Source organism: Chelon labrosus (genome assembly GCF_963514085.1).
Source record: "Chelon labrosus genome assembly, chromosome: 10".
NCBI lineage: Eukaryota > Metazoa > Chordata > Actinopteri > Mugiliformes > Mugilidae > Chelon > Chelon labrosus.
This window is the reverse complement of record NC_140360.1, coordinates 26,059,879-26,080,863: the sequence shown is the minus strand read 5'-3', so window position 1 is coordinate 26,080,863 and position 20,985 is coordinate 26,059,879. Positions and strand designations below refer to the sequence as shown.

At 40.4% G+C, this 20,985-nt stretch overlaps 1 protein-coding gene across 1 annotated transcript in view; it reads left to right on the top strand.

Moving 5' to 3' along the window:
• LOC311494319 (PDZ domain-containing protein 4-like) overlaps positions 1-20,569 on the top strand; it is a gene marked incomplete at its 3' end in the record, with an annotated part of 52,531 nt that extends 31,962 nt beyond the window's left edge. Inside the window, exons 3-17 of the mRNA XM_084553308.1 lie at positions 916-1,018; positions 2,232-2,472; positions 2,570-2,654; positions 6,192-6,290; positions 6,583-6,645; positions 8,474-8,575; positions 12,945-13,429; positions 13,518-13,713; positions 14,859-15,282; positions 16,721-17,141; positions 17,764-17,831; positions 17,973-18,319; positions 18,787-18,927; positions 19,516-19,628; positions 20,326-20,569. Coding sequence (XP_084409434.1) covers positions 916-1,018; positions 2,232-2,472; positions 2,570-2,654; positions 6,192-6,290; positions 6,583-6,645; positions 8,474-8,575; positions 12,945-13,429; positions 13,518-13,713; positions 14,859-15,282; positions 16,721-17,141; positions 17,764-17,831; positions 17,973-18,319; positions 18,787-18,927; positions 19,516-19,628; positions 20,326-20,569 — 3,132 coding nt within the window. The remainder of the gene's footprint in view (positions 1-915; positions 1,019-2,231; positions 2,473-2,569; positions 2,655-6,191; positions 6,291-6,582; positions 6,646-8,473; positions 8,576-12,944; positions 13,430-13,517; positions 13,714-14,858; positions 15,283-16,720; positions 17,142-17,763; positions 17,832-17,972; positions 18,320-18,786; positions 18,928-19,515; positions 19,629-20,325) is intronic.
• Positions 20,570-20,985: the final 416 nt, after the last annotated feature.

Genomic DNA, 20,985 nt, shown 5'->3' with positions numbered 1-20,985 from the left:
AGATCCCCAACTGATCAACCCATATGGCTCAGTGAATTTGGAGGCCAGGTCAACACTTTGTGCAGTTTTCTGAAGCACAGCCCTGCTGCTGGTGAATAAAATGTGACTAATGCATGGTGCACTGGAGGAACGCGTTTTAATTTTGATGCAATTCACTGCACACAACCAACCCTGCATGTCATTAGTGTTACATGCATTAAAACTGAAGCTCTCACTATGACTATAATCATACAGCAGCATCCAGTCATACATAAAACAGAGCTACAATAACTATCCCCTTCTAATTATCTAAGCATTAGTTCCAACATTGAACACACATGTAATTTTATATTATGTTGTATCATAACACCTCTTTGCTCCCCTAAGTGTTATGCATAATTCTTCACTCTGTTTGTGATACCTAATTTTTTCATATGTTACATGATGGCAGCCTCACCTGTAATATAATGACTGTCATCACTGACATAGCCTCAGTGCTCCTGTTTGTTCTTAGAACAGTAACCTTGTGAGCATACTGAATACCCACTAGGCTGTTTGTAATGAATCTTCTCTATACCAATTATCAATCTCCCATGTGTCATGCATCACCTTCTGTCACTCTCTGCAGTCCTCTCTGACTCTCCTACCTCACCATTCTTGCTGTCCCTCTACACAGCTGGCCTCAAGCAGGCAGGTACCCTCATCTGAGCTGGGTTCTGCTCAAGGTGTCAGGCTCTTGGTTCTGTAAAGTGTCTAGAGACAATTGTCGGTGCTACATTAATAACATTTGAATTTAATTGCTGTTGGTAAAGCTGATCTTTCCTGTATGGATCAGCAGGAATGGAAACTAACCTCGGGCAATGCTAATTGTGAGGAAGAAATCCTGCTACCTTAACATACTTTAGAAATAACAAATTGTAAATCTCCTCTCTTCAGGTCAAAGGAAGAAGACCCTCTCAGCTCCCACTAGACAGACCACAGAACTCCCAAGAGCCTTTGCAGCAACCTGGGTCAGTCCGCAAAAGCCACAGGAGGAAAGGTAATCAGTGACAGTCTATCAGTCACAGTTGTGTGCTCGTATTTTCATCCTTCAGTTGGTGCTTTTACCTCCATTCACTTATTTCTTTTCTGCTAAATTTGAAGCTTTGAGCTGCTGTCAAACAGAAATCCCTTTTCTCATCTCATCCTTTAATATCACCTCTCTTTCTCACTTCTTAAACAAACCACTTTCTTTCCCACATTCTTGCCTCATTACTTTTCTTTAACTGATGCCCTCTTACTTGCCTTTTTTCTCCATCTGTTTCATCTTTCTTTTCATCGAGGCTCTTAAAACTTTGTCTTATCTTTTTCTCTCCTCAGCTTCTTGAATATCAAATAACTGTTATCAATTGTCAGTTGAATTTTGCCATATTTTCTGATTTTCAGGTTTTCAGAGTTTTATCATATGGTATCATCGGTCTCCTAAATTGCACGTTATCCTCTTCATTTATTGAATGATGAAAATTAATTTACATTCAGTACAATTCTTCCAGCACTGTCTCTTGTTGGTTCACTCCCTTTAAAGAGGGCGATTAAGTTCATGTTATATATGTGTTGTTAAACACACTTTTAGATTTACGTCTCTGGTCTCATGCGACTAAGGTTTTCACAATGATCTGTGTATCATATCAGCCAACCCTAATATGTTACTGAATCAGTGATTCAGTTTAGGGGGAAAGACTGGGGTCAGGTTTAAAACGCCAAAGTGTTCCTGCTGCCTAAACTTAAAGCTGAACTCTGGAATCCTGGTGTGTGAAACTTTTGAACTTTGGACAATTGCCTTGCTGAGTCAGTGCAGTTCATAAATGTAGAAAATAAAAAAACATTGCCTTTGAATGTGATCCAGATATGTGAACAAGCCTGTCCAAACTGAGAGTTTGAACTGTGATGAGTCTCCTAGGAAATAAGCGATTATTTCCTTTGCACCACTGAATTGACTATGAATTATGATTGACTATGAATTATGATATATCACTATGAATTGACTTTGTCTGAAAGTTTAAATTTCATGTCTCAACCATCTCTGTTAAAGCAGTGGTTTGAGTAATTTGAACTAATTTATATCACTCATACTGCACCATAACATAACAGGCTTGTTCCAATCATTCATTCATTAATATGTTTCTAAAATTTTAGTTTTTAACTTTCTTCTCATAGTTACAGTTAAACTCAACTCAGTTCTGTTGAGGTAATGATCTCCCCTCCTATCTCAGCAATGTTAGTGTGCAGCGGTAACAGGTCCGGCAGCACCTCCATCTCCTCCATAGCCATGGTGGCGATCCCCGACTGCGTCGACAACGCCACACAGACAGACATCAGCTTCCAGAACATTGTAACACTGGGGAGAAGCAGAGGTCACCACCACCACAGCCGGGGAGGCTCTTCCTCTCCCCCGCCGCCTCCCCCCTCTCCTCCCCTCCCTCACCTGGTGGAACCGTACGGGATCAATGAGTTGTATGTGACTTATGTGACTTGTCATCTTTGTTTTTGAAAAAAGGATGTGAAAGACCGTTCGGTATAATGGTGGTGACCTGCCTTCCCTCTCTCTCAGCTGTGTGTTTGAATACAATGACCCCAACGACTACTTTGACGTCTCACACCATGAGGTGGACAGGCAGGATGACCTGGAGTACGAGGTGAGAACGCTTCAACTGTAATACCTTCCACAAAATGTCACTAATTGGAAAATGGTAGGCAATTTTTCATTTGCTGAGACAGTGCTGTCAACCTTTTTCCAAGTACTGGCCCCTTTGTAACAAGCTTAAATGCTTCACAGCCCTCCTTCCTTAGAGGAACATTTGTGACTCAGTGAAACATACTTGCACAAAGTCACGTGCAAGTGAATGAGTCTGACGGATGCAACTGGAATATAAAGCAGGGCAGTCAGCTGTGGTTCTCCATTTCATGTTTGGAAAGACTAATGTTCTGTGCACTGATAAGATATTTTTACTGTTATTATGTGAAAGCAGGAAAGAAAAAAATGCAGGAATTCAAAAAGAAAAAAGGAAAAAAAAAAACAGCACGTGTTTTAATTTACCGTACAGCTCTCTATACTGACCTTCTAATGGATCACTTTTTAGTGTGCCACTGAAGCTCATCCTTTCGAAATCAAGTAATTGTGATGTTTGCTTGTTGTCAGCTTTGTCTAACTGCTGTCGCCGCATTTGTGTACAACAAGAAACGTCCAATCACTGGACTTATAATTCTGGGATATGCACGGCTTCATCTCCATAAAAACAATTCTACAACAACAAAAGATACTGTGGTATTTACACCCAAAATGACAGAAATAACATGTTTACAAGAGTTTAAATAATTATATTTAAATATAACATATAATTATAACTAAATATAACATGGGGTCTATATGAAACACAATAGGGCCTATAGGAATACAGAAAAATGTCTTCTCTTCACAACACATCTGTATTATACTGCATAGGCAAATATCTGATTTTAATGAGACAATATATATTTATAGGACCTAGAAATTCAACAAACCTAAACGTGAGAAAAACTGTGAGAAGATACATTACAGTACATGCCAAATTGAAACACAGTTCTGTACCAATGCAGCCCCGTAGCCCCGCTATCATCATTATAATTCAAGGACTCTAGAGGTAGATGTTCATATAGGCTGCTGATGACACATTTGTAACTTCAGGGAAAATATAAAATGTGTTCCTATCTTTAAGACAGTTTAATTCTTATCTGGTGAGCAGTAAGAAGGTGTAGGAAGAAAGAAATTTAAAGCAAATTGTGAGATTTAGGAGGAAGGCAGGGGTAGAAGCGGAGGAAATAAAGGACAGAGAGATAAATAATTGAACATAAAAATAATAAAGTTATTAATAAAGATGAAGTGGGAATGGATAGGAGAGAAAGAACTGCAGAGATTGCAAAGGCGAGGAAATACTGTAAAATTAATGAAAAAAGAGAAGAAAAATGGGAAGCAACAAAGTAGGAACTATGAAATAAACAAATGCTAGAAAGATGAAAGAAAAGAGACAAACATATTTATGCTCGTGCAACAAAATCATCCTTCAGAAATCCCACTGAGACCTAATGACTTCTACGAGCCATCGTGTTTGGCGCAGAAAATCAAACTGAGTGAAGGTCAGTCTTATTTTCTGTTCATAAATGCCTAATGGACCCCTGTCTTTAGCTGAATGGCCCCTTTTTCTGCTCCATTGGTTTTCTGCTGTTTCTTGAGACAAACAACAGTTTGGTCATTAAAGAAGTCAGCGTAGTGGAAACATTTCTGCCATTTCTGGTTGCAATATCAAAGACTTCCTCAGTCATTCACTTGTCCAACCCACCTATCACTATACCCTATACTCACTAGCGTACCTGCTCACCTCCTGAATTAATTCTTCTCTCAATTACATCCTTCATTTCCTTCCTAAATCGCTTCCTCTTCCTTGCTACTTTCCTTTACTGATGCCCTCCAGCTGAGCAAGTTTGGGTGATTGCTAGATACATTATGGTCTTCTTTGATGGTCTTATCTGGTCTTTTTAAGCTCCAGCCAATCACCAATGGTTTAAAGTGGTCTTTGAAGACCCCTCTCTCTCTTTCCATCATTTTTGAGTAATATATGCATTGGACGAAGCAATGATCAGCCCTCTGGATGGTTTGTGCAGCTCTTCATTCATTTCTTTTTCTTTTCCTAAATGTGCAGTTCAACCCTCAGGTTGTATGAGCTGGTCTTTGGTCTTAGCTTATCCAACATAGCAACTTTGCCTGAAATTGTAATCTTATCCTGGGTTCTGCTTTTGTTTATACTGTCATGACTGAGCAGGTCCTATAAAATCAACTGTATGGTCTCATGATTGGTCAAAAAGATATGCTTTTACATCTCAGTTTATTGTGATGTAAGCATTCATTGTGTTAAAGTAGTTACTAATGATAACATCTGGTAATAATCCCAATAACGGGTCTATATATGCTGGTAAAGACTGTCAGGTTGACAAACCAGCTTGATGTAATTTATTCAGACATTCGCATTAAACTGCATCTTAGACCTATTACGTGTTTGGATTTTAAACTAAACAGCATGATTGTTTTAGCTGCATTTATGCTATCACTGGATTTACTTGCAGACGAATCATTTGCACCTAGCTGATCTTGGTGAGTTCAGACAATAACATATTACCACACATCGTGAGGAAGACAGCAGTGGCTGAATTTTTAAAGTGATTGAAATGACAGGTTGGCCTGCAGCCATAAGAATGAGTGCATGTAAAGTCTCCATGCTGGGATGGGACTCGTCACCGTGGGAGACAAGAAAATTACAGAGGAGCTTGCTGCAGATTGAGGATGTCTGTCTTGTAACACGTGTACTCCTATGAAAGTGCCTCTTTCCATGAAGCTTTTTCTAAATCTGACCAAACAGCTGAATAGGAAAGTAACGATCAAAAAACGGATTATAAGAAAACTGCATGAAAAAGTAATTATCCAACACAAAGCCCACTCTCCTTGGTATAGACGTTCTGACGTTTGACTCAAACATCCACCCTTTCTGGATGTCTGGTGTCTGTCTTTATTCTCTCTCACCTGCCAACAGATTCAAGTTTCTGTAGACAATCATTTGATGCAGTGTAGATGCTCGATAATCCTAATCTTTCTAAACAAAACAAAAGTATCTCAAAAGCTCTATACTAAATAGGCAACTAACACCAGTTTTCCCAGTACACACAGCTGCCTCGAATGTCAGTAAAAGGATGCTTTTCAACCAGTTCACCTGATGGAGACAGACTTTGAATTGGTGGAATGGATGAGATGAATCAGGGAGCAACCAGGAAGTTATCGTAGAAACAGATTAAACACAGAGACAGAAATACACGGAAACACTTCGGGCCGTAACAGCATCATCATCAGATTTTATTGAACCTGTAGGACCAATAACTGCTTCACAAGTGACAGTTATAAGACAGGGATCAATGCTCTCTTGAGTAAATTGCTGAGCTGCTGATTAAAAATAAAATCTGAGGAACATTCTAGTATAGCTGGTTTGCAGGCATGTTTGCCTTTTAGCTCTGCAACTGTCCACCATTTAACCCTATGAGTACTCACTGTCACCAAGCCTCTGATTCCTGCTGCCCATATGAACAACAGTGCTGAAACCTAAACCTACCAGCCCAGACTAGCTGACACACTTCTTTCCTGTGTTCACCAGGAGGTGGAGCTGTACAAGTCCAGTCAGCAGGAGAAGCTGGGTCTGACGGTCTGCTACAGGACGGATGACGAGGAGGATCTTGGGATTTATGTTGGAGAGGTAAAGACAGAGGGAACGCATGTACTCTTCTTTCTCTCCTGAGTGTATTCAGTTTTTAACTGACATACTCATGTTTAATTTACGTATAACTTCTGCCAATTAATCACTTCATTTACTACTTCATGGTTTGATTCATTTATCCATCCACTCGGCTATCTTAAACGTGTTTAGTAATTCATTCGTTATTGTTTGTCTCTTTCTTAAGTCATATATTAGTCAGTCATCTTTAGTCATTAGTCATCTTTTGAGTGCTTTGTTTGTCTTTATCTTTTCTCTATATCTGTCTCTTAAGGTTAATCCCAACGGTATAGCAGCCAAGAACGGACGCATCAGAGAGGGAGACCGAATACTACAGGTACACAAACACAACATTTACATTTGATATTGTTGAGGATGAATTAAGTTTTCCTATACAGCCTTTTAATCCAGTCAGCAATGATGTAGCTGCTGAAAAAACTTCACTGTCATCTGAACATTCTCGTTAAATAACGTACAGAACTTTTGATACTTTCACAAATCAATAAAATGCAACATTTCATCAGTTATTTATTTTTTTTTTAATTTTTTTTTTACACTCCCTTCAGTAATAAATATTTTATCTCCTTTTACCTGATTTGAATTTAAGGTCAGTATAATGAAGCAACACTAAACCCATTACTATTCATGAAGCTTCAGGTTTGACCTTCAGGTAAGTTAACTACGTTTCCTGTGGAATGAAACCACAAACTCGTCCTCTGCCAGATTAACTGACTCAAAATAGATTCAGATCAAACTATGTAAATTTACACCTGGAACCCCCGGGACACTCCGGTCCAATCAGAGCGAGCTGTCAGCAGCCCAGTTACTGCTCCCCTAAAAATAGACTGCCAGAGAGCGACGGAGGGGAGACAACACTGTCACCCTCTGTTACACACTGTTCACTGTTTGTCAGACAACAGAGGCCACTGGAAAATATCAGTCAATCCTTCAAATCCATCAAAATGAGGAGACCTTTTCTTTAATTGTTCATTTAAACCTGCACCCCACTATTGAAACTTTGTTATACAACTTTATCACAGTAACAGCTGCCTCTTTGATCGGGCTGCAAACATAAAATGGAAGAAGGAACCAAACAGCAGTCTAGTAATATAGAGGATATTATCTATGATGTGTGAAGGCCTCAGTGACATGAGCCAAATTGTTGTTGCCAGAACATCTCCTGGCCGATAGTGGATAACAGAGAGAGAAATGATAGACTCCGTGTTCCAGCTTACAAGACTCTGCAGCTAACATCTTGGAGCCAGATAAAACTGACACCTTCACAGCTCACGTAAGGTTTTGGCGAGTCATAAGTCTTGGTGGCACATGACAGATCAAGATGAGGCAGGGTCAGTTAAACTCTTGTGGATCATCAGTGATATTTTACATAGTGTGTAGTTTACAGCACTGTTAATTCAGTCAGGAAGAGGAGATGAACTGTTGCAGTTTTATGGATTTGTTTACTTTGTATGCAGAAACCTCAGTGAGAGTTTAATTAAGAGTGTTTTAATATCCTGTTGAAACAGTGTTATTGTTTCAGCTCTGAGGCTGCACTCCCACATGAGTTGACTGTTCGTTCTGTGGGAGTTTGACGCTGGAAAACAAACATGAATGACTATTATCATCCTAACATTTCCGCTCTTGTTTGGAGATATTCTCCTCTGACTGACGATCTCGTGAAAACAGTGCCAGGTTAAAGCTAAAGTTGGGATGTGATAAGAATAGACCGGCGGCAGCACCTGGCATTGCCATGGCAACCGGGCAGCTGACGATGTCACCACCAGTTCCCATGACAGCCGTCGCCACAGAGATAAAGGTCTCTCTGGACAGATGTGGTGTCTCCCCGCTAGTCTGGGGAATGTCATGCATGTTTTATATTTATTTTTGAAGTCAGATTTTTATTTTTATTTTGCAAGAAGAGAACTGAAGAAACTCTTCACATGAAAAGGAAGCATTTTTTTCTCTCCTCAGCATCTATTCAATTTATTCAGTTATATTGAACAGGAAGTAGAAAACACTGGCTCCAGTGTGGAACGAATTATAGTGACCATTAGAAAATGGCAAGTGAGAATTACAAGTATACTGTAATTCAAATCCACTGGTTTATGTACTAATATAACTTTTATTAATGACTATAAAACAGCCGATCTCTATCCTCTCTCTAGATTAATGGTGTGGACATTCAGAACAGAGAAGAGGCAGTGGCCATTTTGACCAGAGAGGACAGCATCAACTTCTCCCTGCTGCTGGCCAGGCCTGACATCGAGGTGACACCACAACACACACAATTAACAACACAGTCCAACAAAGTACAAACAAAAAGTAATCCAATAATTAAAAAAAAAACTTTAATGGAACCAAAAACACAGGAAAATGGGAAAGATGAGATCCATGACAAACACACAAGAAAAAACCATAGGAAACACAAGAAAACCATCTGGGGTTAACGGAGAACCATCCATGGAAAACACAGGCAAAAAAAAATAAGGAAAACAGACTAAAAAGGGGAAAGATGAAGAAACAGGACCATATATACACAGAGAACTAATCAGAAAACAAGACATGCGGGAAACTGACATCACATTACATGGCAGGATGGGAAGCAAAACAGAAAAACCAATGGACAACGATCTACCCCCAAACTGAAACAGGAAGTAATGAACACGCACAAGAAACAAAAAAAATTCAGAGTGAAAACAGAAGAACCGATACAAGTAAACCCATTGTGGGGTTTGGTTTCAAATTTCAGCGTGTCCAATACCTTAAATTGCACCTATGTTCAAGCAGTTACATGAGGCCCCACATTCAGATTAAGTCTTTACATGACATAATATTACGCTGTTACTACTATTACTATTACTGATGTAGTTGCTAGAATTACAGTAAATACTGAAGCATAGTTCTGAAGGTGGTAGTGTTGATTGCAATGTGTTTGCTTTTTCCCAACCCACAACACCAAAAGATATTTAGTTTGTAATAACCGAAGTGAAGTATTTGAGAAGTTGGAACAACCTAACATCTGTGATACACAATCTAAAATAATAAGTAAACCAATCATTCCATGCCATTTTCAACTTGGTGAATTCCTCCCTGTAGTCCATTGCAGCTCATTCATGTCACAGTCCAGAAATAGCTCTGAAGCTTCAGGTTGAAAAGTGTCTCTCCTGTTTCATCACTCAGCTTGCCTGCAGCCCACTTTATAACCTACTTTCCTGCCTGTTTCTCTGATGCTGCCAACAGGAAAGGAAAAAGTCATCAATTCATTGGGATGTCATGTGTTCACCGAGTCCTGATGTTTATTTATCCAGCGGGCTGTAACCAGTGTAGATGGAGAACTAACAACTAGATTTGACAGTAAATGTGTTTTCCCACTGACCGTGACCTTTCTTCTAGTTCTTCCATCAGTCCAAATCTTACATTTACAACAGTCAGAAACACACATTTACTGAGCACATTCACATTCCAAACAGGAACAAAGCCACCGTCCTTAGCGATCTGATGGGATTTCTCCACACACCACCATCAATCCAAACTTTGACTGGGTGTATTCTGTCATCTTCTCATTTGGACTTGTTTGCAGTATGTATAGCTGTGATGTAAAACTGAGTCGAGAGAATAATGTATAAAAGAGGTCGAGTCTTGGGTTAGGGTTACGGGCAAGAATGAATAATATGAAACTTTTCCTGAACAAACATGTATGCTTTGCTATATCAGTATGCTGACTTTAGTTCCACTAAAAGTTTAGAGGAACTACTGATCTGAAGAAAATTTGTGGCACTGAAAATAAGATTTCTTTCACTATGAAATAAATCTATTCTAACACAACAGGTAGTGGCCTTTAAATCTAGTGTTTTCCCTTTGTATTCTTGTGCGCACAGAGGAGTAGCTAACTGACTTCTGAAAGAAAGAAAGAAAGAAGAGATAATAAAGATGCAGAGAAAGTGCCATCAGCAGCAGATTCTGAACGGACAGATGTGACCGACAGGATGAACATTAATGCATCATTAATACCATCCTGACTAAAACACCCCAAAATAAGTGTTAATGAGGGAATGATGTAAACCTGTAGGCTTCATTTTTCAGCAGTCTCAAAACATCACGTATGAATAAATACAGCACATAATTACAAATGAATTAATAAATGAAAATAACTGTTCTGGCTCTCTAACCAACATACCTTCATTCACTCACATTCAACCTTTTTTCATCTTAACCATCATGTACATGATATACGTGATAATGGGGGCTGTGTACATTTTCTCTGTGTTATTATACACACACTCACACACACACACAGGCATGATAAATGTGTCTCGTATGACAGCAAGTCCCAGAGTGTGTGACCACATCTGCTGACGGAGAAAGAACTGCAGCACGGCACATCCATACACGTCACTTTAAACACACACACGCATACGATATCACAGATGAATGTACACATTCTGTGCACATACGCACACACACCAACCAGACGAATGCATCGACTGTCAGTCAGTCAGTCCCTGTTTAGCAAACTCTGACACTCTCGCCAGTCGGATCATCCTGTAATGTGAGAGCAGGAGATGATGGATGATTTCTCAGCAAGCAAATAACAAATTAGGAAACGGTGGCAAGAGAGAGCGAGCTTCAATAAAACATGGTAAATGGGAACAGTGAATCCTTCTGCATCAGCAGCTTCTGCAAAATGCGCAGATTTAAGCACCGACGGATGAACACTTGAGGGTCATTGAATCAATCTTCTCTACATGAACATGAAACCTGTCCTATCAGGTACGGAGCCCTGAGAGAGTCCAACCACAGACAAAGCGCATTCAACAAATATACTTCAAAGATCATGCATGAATGCTGTTATTACATTCGAAACGACTTTGTAATTTTGAGTAGATTATACAGCATTAGAGACAAACCAGATGCACGATGCCATAAACAATACCGAAAAGAGACAGAGAGAGGTAATGGTGTCAGACATGGATGAACCAATGATGGTATGAAGGGATGATGGATGAGGACAGGAAAATGGAAGAGTAGATATTTATCCCATGTGACCTAGTTCTTTGAGTCAAGGTTACACACACACACATGCACGCATCTATCACAGACACACAAGAAGATGCACTGATGTTGGTCCGTACGCGACACAAATTCCAAATGATATTTTGCTTCATTAATAAAAAAAACCCCTCTCAATGAAGAAGTAAATCTATAATAAATCTAAAGCAGGCTGGTGGGTATTATTTTAAGCAGAGGAGTAATCCCCATTTGGGGCTCCAGTAAGACTTTGTGGTAGCATGTTAATTTGACGCATTTTAATAGTTTCTAGGCAACAATACCATGTTGACATTAAGTCAAACATTCCATTTCTGAAAGAAAGTAGGTTATAAATTAGAAGCTCTACATTTGTCAATAAATCATATTAAGGTAATATGAATCAACAAAGGATGTATTTCTCTTGGCAACAACAAAACTGTTATAGCTGCTCCCATTAAATAATTCCATTAAAAAACACAGAATAGAGTTGGCAGCATTTTTCTGCCGTTGCTGAATTGACAATACTGGAAATATATAACTTTTAAATCTCTGCTCTCACTGATGCGTGACTCCTTGAAGCTCCTGTTAGACCCTCAGCTCATTTTTGTTCTGCCTCTTCTGGTTCTGCCCCTTTTTCACCCTTTCACTTGTGTTCTAAGAGGCATTCAGTGAGTCTCTCTGGGACTTTCAAATGATAAAATGTACAAAACAACTTTGATTGCATGTTTCTGTCCATTGAGAGGTTGATGTAATATGGAGGGATGATATGCCTCCATATTGTGCTAAATTAACTGTTTACATTCAACTGTCACTAGGGGTCGAACGACTTTTTTTAAAGTTGACTAATATGTGAAGGAAATCGAGTCGACACCAACTAGTCGATGACATCACTCATAAAAATACAGCAGAAAGTAATGCTTTGCAACAATGAAATCTATATTCTTGACCTGAATTTTCTGCAACGTAATTGAAGCTTGAACATGTTCTACTGTCAGCCCCACGTCAACACCATAAACACCATCAGTGTGACACTTCTAATATGTGGCTCTTGCTCAGCAAACCCTTAGCTCTATCATAACTTCCATCTCTGACATGGTGCATTCACTGACATCAAGGACAAAAAAACATGCTCTACAACCACAGCAACAATGTCAACAAATAGAACACAACAGAATTGAACACACGTGAGCTACATGAGCTTATCAAAACTATACGCTGCAGATATGTTTAGCCTATTTAAATTGGCACCATCAGTAGCATTTAATAGTATTTCATTGCGTGTTGTAAGATAGGATAATGTAGCCAGGATAAAAGAAATGTGATATATCTCCAAAGCCTTTTCCGTGTATAGCACCTAAAGGTCTAATAACTTTAGACAGTGAAGTATTTCCACACTTGCTGAACTGCTAGTTTGCTGCAATGACCCACTGGGCTCCTCACCTGTCTTCTGTTTATAGAAACATTAAATCTCTATCTTCCTGATACGTGCGTCAAATGCAATAAATCACTGTCCACTATGAATTGAATACGAATTGTTGCCAAAGTAGTTTTGTACCTCTGTAACATTGATGTTTAAGTTATATTATTATTTTCTGTCTTTCCTTCCAGAATGACAACCCTGTTGATCCAGAGGAGGTCATGGAGTTGACTCTGGAAGGAGGAGACTTACCTGCAAACTGTCGTGCCTCCTCCTGCTCTATCAACTCCTCTCAATTCTCTGGATATTACCACCTGCGCCGTGGAGGAGGAGGAGGAGGAGGAGGAGGAGGCCTGTCCTGTACAGCGGGAGGTAGAGAGGTTGCAGAGGGTGAGGTGGATGTAGAAGAGGAAGAGGATGAAGAGGGAGAGGAAGGAGAGAGATTAGAAAAGGAGGACAAAGAACCACCTGTGCCGCTCCCTCCTCTGCTGAACTTGGCTCCTCTGCTGTCAAACAGCCAGGAGCTGGACAGTGGAGTGGGCCGGACTGACGACAGCACCCGCTATGAAGAGTCATCTGAACACGACCTACTGGGTGATCAGACCAGCGCCTGCAACACCAACACCACAAACACACCAGGCAGTACCAGGAAGTTCAGACCGGGACCCAGCCCCAGGTAGGTAATCATGAAAGCAATCAAATATTCTGACAGTGATGATTTCAGACTAAATGTAAAATAAATACCATTTGATTTCTGTACCCAGGCCCAGTCCCAGACCAAGCCCCGGCCTCGGTCCCAGTCCAAGACCAAGCCCCAGCCCCGGACATGGCAGGGGAGACACCACTCCCCCTTTCCTCCACCTCCGAGACCTGCAGCTCAGCTCAGAATCCCTGGACTGGGCCGCTGGAGGAGGCACAGCAGGAGCAGCATACAGCCCCCATCACCATCATCACCACAAGGTATTTTAAGATGAAGTCACCGGGTGACTCATGTGTTTCAGCGCTTAGAAAACCCTTTCAGCAATTATCTAGAGTGGTGCATTTCAGTTGTCTCATAGCAACAGGATACGTGACCAGTGCTTCCACTGTGTTTAGTGCTGGTAGAGGATTGTTACTTTTCAACATTTATTGTGTTGTTTGGCTTATTTTAATATAGCATTTATTTGAGTTAATGGATTGAATGGACTTTACTTCTTGTCTCCATTACTGAAACAAGAAAATTAAATTACAGTTGTGCAACTCTACCAAAAGGCTAACATGCCAGAATGCTACCCTAACCATGTTTAGTAATCTTTATCATATTAATCCAGTTAGTTTGGCACATTAGTACATTAGTACAGCAGTATCAGCTATGGTAACAGTAGTAAATAAACAACTAGACATTGTCATGTTGTTGCATTAAACAATTGTTTGTTGATGTTACACTCAAGGAGCAATATCACCAGTAACCACTAGATGGCTGCCATTTATCAGTTCATCGTTTTTGGATGTAAAGGCAAATACTTTGGTATTAATAAAAAATAAACTCCTCACAATCATCTGATCCGGGAGATCACATATATTATATTTTAGGTGCAGCAGATACAGAATAAAGAGCAGTTGCATTGCAAAACATACAGTTCAACCATTGTACTTATTATAACAACTGACAGAACCCACTATTGTTCTTGACTAGTTCCCTCTCGATGGAAAGCAAGGCCAGTTGTCAGATATCCCTGGCTCCAATTGGACTATATTCAGTGGTACAAGGACAAACATCTATAACACTGACAAACAGCTATCAATATCAATATCAATACTAACGCTCAATACTGAATGCTGTTGGAAAACAAAATAATTATTTTCTTCCTTTGGCGGCATATTGTCACAAGGAACTAACTACCCATGCCAAATGTACTGAAATTATGTTGCTAGTGTTTGACAGAATAAAATGTTGCAAAATTGTAAATTGTATTGTACAATTTCATTTGTGTAAAATGTCTACTTGCAGACTTGCTGATTGAGAAGAATCTGTTATAAGAAAGTAGTTATTGCACAATATTGTTAAGAAAGACTATGGATTGATGCTGGTACCTGGCTGCTAATTTCTGACCTCTGCCCAGCAGCACTACCACCACCATCTCCACCAGCCCCCCCTGACGATGATGATGATGATGCCAGGCCTGACAGAGGAGGAGTGCCAGCGTTACCAAGAGCTACTGGAGATCAAATGCCAGTATGAGAAACATAATGAAAAACGTCAGAGGGAATTAGTGAAAAATGAACGAGAGGACGTTGAGGCAGAAGGTGAAGACCAGACGGAGACAAAAAAGGCAGAGACAGAGGCACAGGGGGAATCGTGTTCAGTGGTGGTGGACGTGAACTGCAATGAGACGTTAAGTGAGCACGAGATGGCGCTGATTGAGGAGGAGTTACGCCACCTGGAGTTTAAGTGCCGCAACATTCTCCGAGCACAAAAGATGCAGCAGCTCCGAGAGAGATGTCTGAAAGCCTGGATGATGGAGGAGGAGACGGTGGCAGCTGGGCCAGGTAACCATGACAACAACTGATATAGGAATGTATGGCACAAATAATGAAGTCTGACATCATGTTTTATGAGTTTGGCATCCATGTCAATTATAAATCAATAGTTTTTCAAAGAAGAAGAGAGACAGTCGCAACTCTGGGATAAGGAACAGTCACATAACCCTAACCCTCACAACACCTGAACCTAATATTTTACACATTTTTTTGGAACAGATGAAACAAATAAGATATTAATGGGCTTTAGTGGTGCAGGTAGAGCAATTTTTTCATTTTTTTTTTTCATTTTGGAGTGTTTATGCTAAGCTAGGCTAAGCAGCTGTAATTTTTAGACACGAGTGTCCTCAATCTTCTCATCCCATCAAGAAAGTGAACTATTTTTTCCCTCCAGATTATTAATTAGATTATTAATTAATTAAAGTAAGAAATTACTTTGATATTACTTTGATACATTTTTTTTAACAAACCATTGCCAGTACTGGATATTGTTCAGTTATTGTCCAGGGCTGCGCTCATGCATTCAAAACTGGAAAAATGTCTCTCATACAATTCAGCTGATATCACCTCAGGCTGAGGTTTGGAGATATTTTTATAGATCTAAAGCAGAAGCAGGTTCTGATAAACTGACAGGATAGGAGTGAAAACTCCTCATTTACCCCAAGCGAGTCAATAAAACATCTTAACACCCAACATTGAACAGGAGGTGTTGTGTTAGTGGTGACAGACTGAAAAAAAACATGTTTGCAGAAAACAACGGAGAAGCAAAAGAACATGTACAGGGTGAACATCAGTGAGAGCCTGGTCTGAGGGTGATCCTATGGAACTATAATATTTGAAGAAAAAACACTGAAGAAATGATAGATTTTTCTATAAATGTGTAATAACAACAAGAATGTGGAAAACTGCTCACATTAAAATGTTGAAAATTAAAAAGATGTCTAAAATTAAATTAAACACTAAAGTGTAAGTATGTTGCACAGTGACCATAGCTCAACTGCAGTTGATATATTGTATAAAAACTGCGTGTCCATAGATCAGCCATAAGATGGCAACAAATACTGTCTTTTTGGCTGCCTTAGAACAGGCAGGAAGGAGTTGTAAATGTTTAAGCAGAGATTTAATGTTTCAAATTGTTTACTATATTCACAAAGATAGTTGAGAGTCTTAATTTCCAGATTCCAAAAATCTGAATGAGTGAAGTTATTACTTTGCATAAATAATCTCTGATGCCCAAACTGAAAAGACAAAAACCTGTGGCAAAGACCCAGTTCTGAAGAAGGACCTATAGGATCATACTTTATACCTGATAATTCAACTGTGATCCAAACTCTAAAATACTTGGATCAAATAGGTGATGTGTATTGATTGAATACACAAATAGTTAGACTTTTTAGTGTGTACATTTAAAAGAAAATAATAAAAACAAAATGTATTTTCCTTGTAGATATGGATAATGATAATGATGACAACGATGATCCTCATCGCCATGAGTTGTCAGCCATCAATGAGCTCCCAGAGCGAGAACGATCGGACGACAAAGACAGCACCAGCGCCTACAACACCGGAGGGGAGAGCTGCCACAGCACACCATTGGTCAGCACAGAGCAGATCCCACCTCTGCAGGAAGATGAAGACGAAGGGGGGAGACGACTGATGTCTCCTCCTCCTCTCCTCCTCATCGGTCGCCTTCCCGCTCTGAACTCCCCCCTCACACAGAGGCGTCACAGGCGGGACATTGACAGAGAGAGACGTCACTCACACCTCAGCTCCTCTTTCTCCCCGGGCACCTACAGGAAGTATGAAACAGCCAATGGCAACTTGGCAAATGGCTCAAGCTCCACCCCCTCCACACCTTCCAAGTTCAGGTCTGTTGTTGACACATACACTAATCAGGCATAACATTATGACCACTGACAGGAGAAGTAAATAACATTGACCATCTTGTGACAATACAATATTCTGCTTGGAAACTTTTGGACCTGGCATTCATGTGGATGTTACTTAGACATGTACCACCCACCTAGACCAGACCAGGCACCCCCACTCCATAGCAATGACACTCCTTGATGGCAGCAGCCATCCCCAGCAGGATGCAGCCTGACACAGACACACACACAAAAACTCTTTAGGAACAACTCAAAAAACATGAAGAACAGCACAAGGTGTTGACCTGGTCTCCAAATTCACTAGATCCCAAGCTGATCAAGTATCTGTGAGATGATCCACAGAGGCCCCTCTCCTCAACCCATAGGACCCACAGGCCCCCACTAACAACATTCTGTTGCCAGACACCACAGGACACCCTCAGAAGGCCCATGTCCATTCTCTGATTGTCACAACTGTTTTGGAAGCACAAGGGAGACTTACACAATAATAGGAAGGTGGTCATAATGTTATGCCTGATCAGTGTAGTTATTATTGACCTTATAAAACTGAATTTATATTTGATTTAAATAATATTGGTTATGTGCTTATTGCCATCTTCAGATCATTGACCAGAGAGGCAGGGTCATCTAGAAGGGGCGTGGCTGATGGAGGGCGAGGCTCCAGATCAGGTACAGTGTATGATTCTCAAACTCAAACATCATTTTCTCTTTTCTGCTTCGAAATTGTTCTACCGGGTAACATGCAGAAAAAACGTGTATGGAAGTCAGGTCAGTTTTAACCTTTAATGACAGCGACTGTTTTCACTGCAGTTGGAGCCACAAATAGGCCCGAAGGTGGAAGTGCAGAGTCCAGTCCTTATTTCACCAGAAGACACCACAGCCACCATAAACCATTAGAACGCTATCAAAGCTGTATGACGCTGCCCTCTGAAGGCCTGGTGGACCCTCTGGACAGAGTAAGAGACAGAACTAGGGTGGAGGGTGAAGAGAGAGGGATGGGCACGGGCAGCAGTGGCCCCGCCAGCCCCAGGAGCGTGAACAGCGCCCCCTGTGGACTGGAGGACCACCATGTAGGTCCATCACGGTTAGGACTGGCCTTACCGCTTGGACTGACTCACTCCTCACCAACTGCCTCACCGCAACGCATGGAATGGAAGGTAAATGGTGTGGCAGCCCTTCACATGATTACTTTCACAACCCTGGCTGGTTAATAGATTTACTCACTACAACACATAACACACTGTGTTTCTTCTTTTACTTTTCATCATATTTACTATGACATTAAAATTTAGATATTATATTTAACAACCTATAGACTTTCTTCTGTATTTTACGTGTAGTCCTGCTTCATGTTTGAGGCATACTGTATGTTGTTGTCAAAAATCTAGGTCATGACATAACTTTAAACCCTAAAATGAGGTATACAGGACTTAACAGCTAATAGCTTTATACAACTCAGAGTTTAGTTTTTTAAACGTACCATAGCCTAACAGTCTTCATGGAACTATTTAACCAACAACCTTTCTTAACCCAGTTTAAAGCCTCGAGAGTAGAAGGGATCTAGAAGTCTGAGGTTGAGGTCTGCCTTTAAATGCCCACTTTGATGCGTCTGCTCTGTGTCCAGGTGAAGATCCGCAGCGACGGCACTCGTTATGTGGCCAAGCGGCCGGTCAGGGATCGTCTCCTGAAGGCCAGAGCCATGAAGATTCGAGAGGAACGCAGTGGCATGACGACTGATGATGACGCTGCCAGCGAAATGAAGCAGGTAGAGACTGCACCATCAACACAGAAATCTGCATTATTCATATTTACAGGGTGTAAGTTTGAATTAAACAAAACAGAAGACTGGACCTGCTTACACACTTCATTACTCAAATTGTAGTATTGTTCTTCTTTGAGAAAGAAACAATTAGAAATCCCAAGAGACGTTTCATGCTGGCGCCTGTAGTTATTATCATTCTGACTGATCTGATTCCATATTTGGACAAAGCCAATCAATAATGTATGAGGCAGTAACATCAGAAGCACACCGAGTCACCTATCTATCTTACAAACATATCTAGTTTTACAGTTTTATAGTGTTAAAAAATGTCACCAAACAAAAATTCAGGGAAACGTCACTAAGTTGTGGTCTTTTTCTGAATCAGTGAGGTAGAGTCAACTAATTCTCTTTATGCTTATGTCTATAAACACACACACACACACACACAAATGTAAACATATGTAAAATATCACTTATAGCCACTATGACATTACTTACATTTATATCACATCTCTTATTTTTGCACTGAGGTTATGACATACTTCTTCTTAAAGCCAGAAATAAACGCCCTCCAAACTGTCCTCCAAACAGGGCCGATACTGGAGCAAAGAGGAGAGGAAGCAGCAGCTACTGAGAGCCAGAGAGTACAGAAGAAGAAGAGAGTTCATGATGCAGAGCCGCCTGGACTATCTCAGAGGAGACAGGTAGGCAGAGAAAGATGACCGGAAGTAACAAAACAGTGCGTAATTTATTCTCACTGCAGATTACAGCAGTATTATATTTAAATAAATTAGGTAATCTTGACGTACATACAAGGTTGTTGTTTTTTTTTATTTGTTTTTTTAAAAACAAAGATTTCACTGAACACTCAAACAAATGACTGTTACAGACTCTAATGAGCGTCATTACCACCAGCGGTGAACTGCTGGGAGCTCAGCATTTGAAGGGCCTGGACTCAAAATGAGGAATGACACAGAATTTAACAAAGTGTATGACATGTTGTATAAAAGCTTTAATAACTTGTAAACAGGGTGTGCATCTAGTTAAATAAAGGTATTTGAAAATCGCCTTCCCCAAAAATATGGCTGATTCCTTCTTTTCTTGACCTTTTTCTGACGCAAAATTGTAATAACTGAGTCAGAGTTTCTTGTGGACTGTCGAGCAGTGAGCAGGAAGATAGAACATGATTGCACAAGTTTGAACTTGGAAAGGACGATGACCATGTTGCAAATGACTTCTGGGAATGGAGTTCAAATTGTTTAAACCTACATTAAGTCACCCATATGAGGCAAACATGCACAGAACACCTGTATCTATCAGAACGGTACAGAAAAACAAACTTAAAGGTTGCAATTACTTCAGACTTTGCTGCCCTTCTTACACACTTTGTTTTGTTGCCAGGGACATGTCATCATCAATGGGGTGCGCTGAAGACCCCCGTTCATCCCAGAGCACCCAGGTTTACCCCCAACAGAACTCCCCCAACAACAACATCTTGCTGCTGAGCCAGAAGAAAATCATGAAGAGGAGGAATCGCCGCATCCTCGACAACTGGATCACCATCCAGGAGCTGCTGGCTCACGGCTCGAGGTCGCCGGATGGAAAGAAAATATACAACCCCCTGCTGTCTGTCACTACTGTGTGATCTGAGCAGGATGAGGGGGAGGAAAGCTGGAGACAAGGGGAGATAAAAGAGCAAAGTAAATGGACAATATAAACTTGGAATTAAAAGATAAACGATTTAGATAAAAATATAAAAAGAAGAGAGAAGCTTTGGCTTAGAGGAACAATCCATTTAAAACTGCTGCCTGGCATGGCTTTTATAACTGACACAGTTGTCATGACAAAGAAGGAAGGTACAAAAAAGGAAGACAGGCAGCAAGAGTAGAAAATAAACCTATAAGTGCAGAGAAGGCTGAAAAGGTTGAGCTGATACTGCACAATCAGAACTGACCCTGAAAAGCTGAGTTCTTTTACAGTTATTCAGGCTGACTCTGTGAAAGAACAACATCCCGATCATGATCCTGTGTCTCAGTAACAAACACTTGAATGGAACCACGT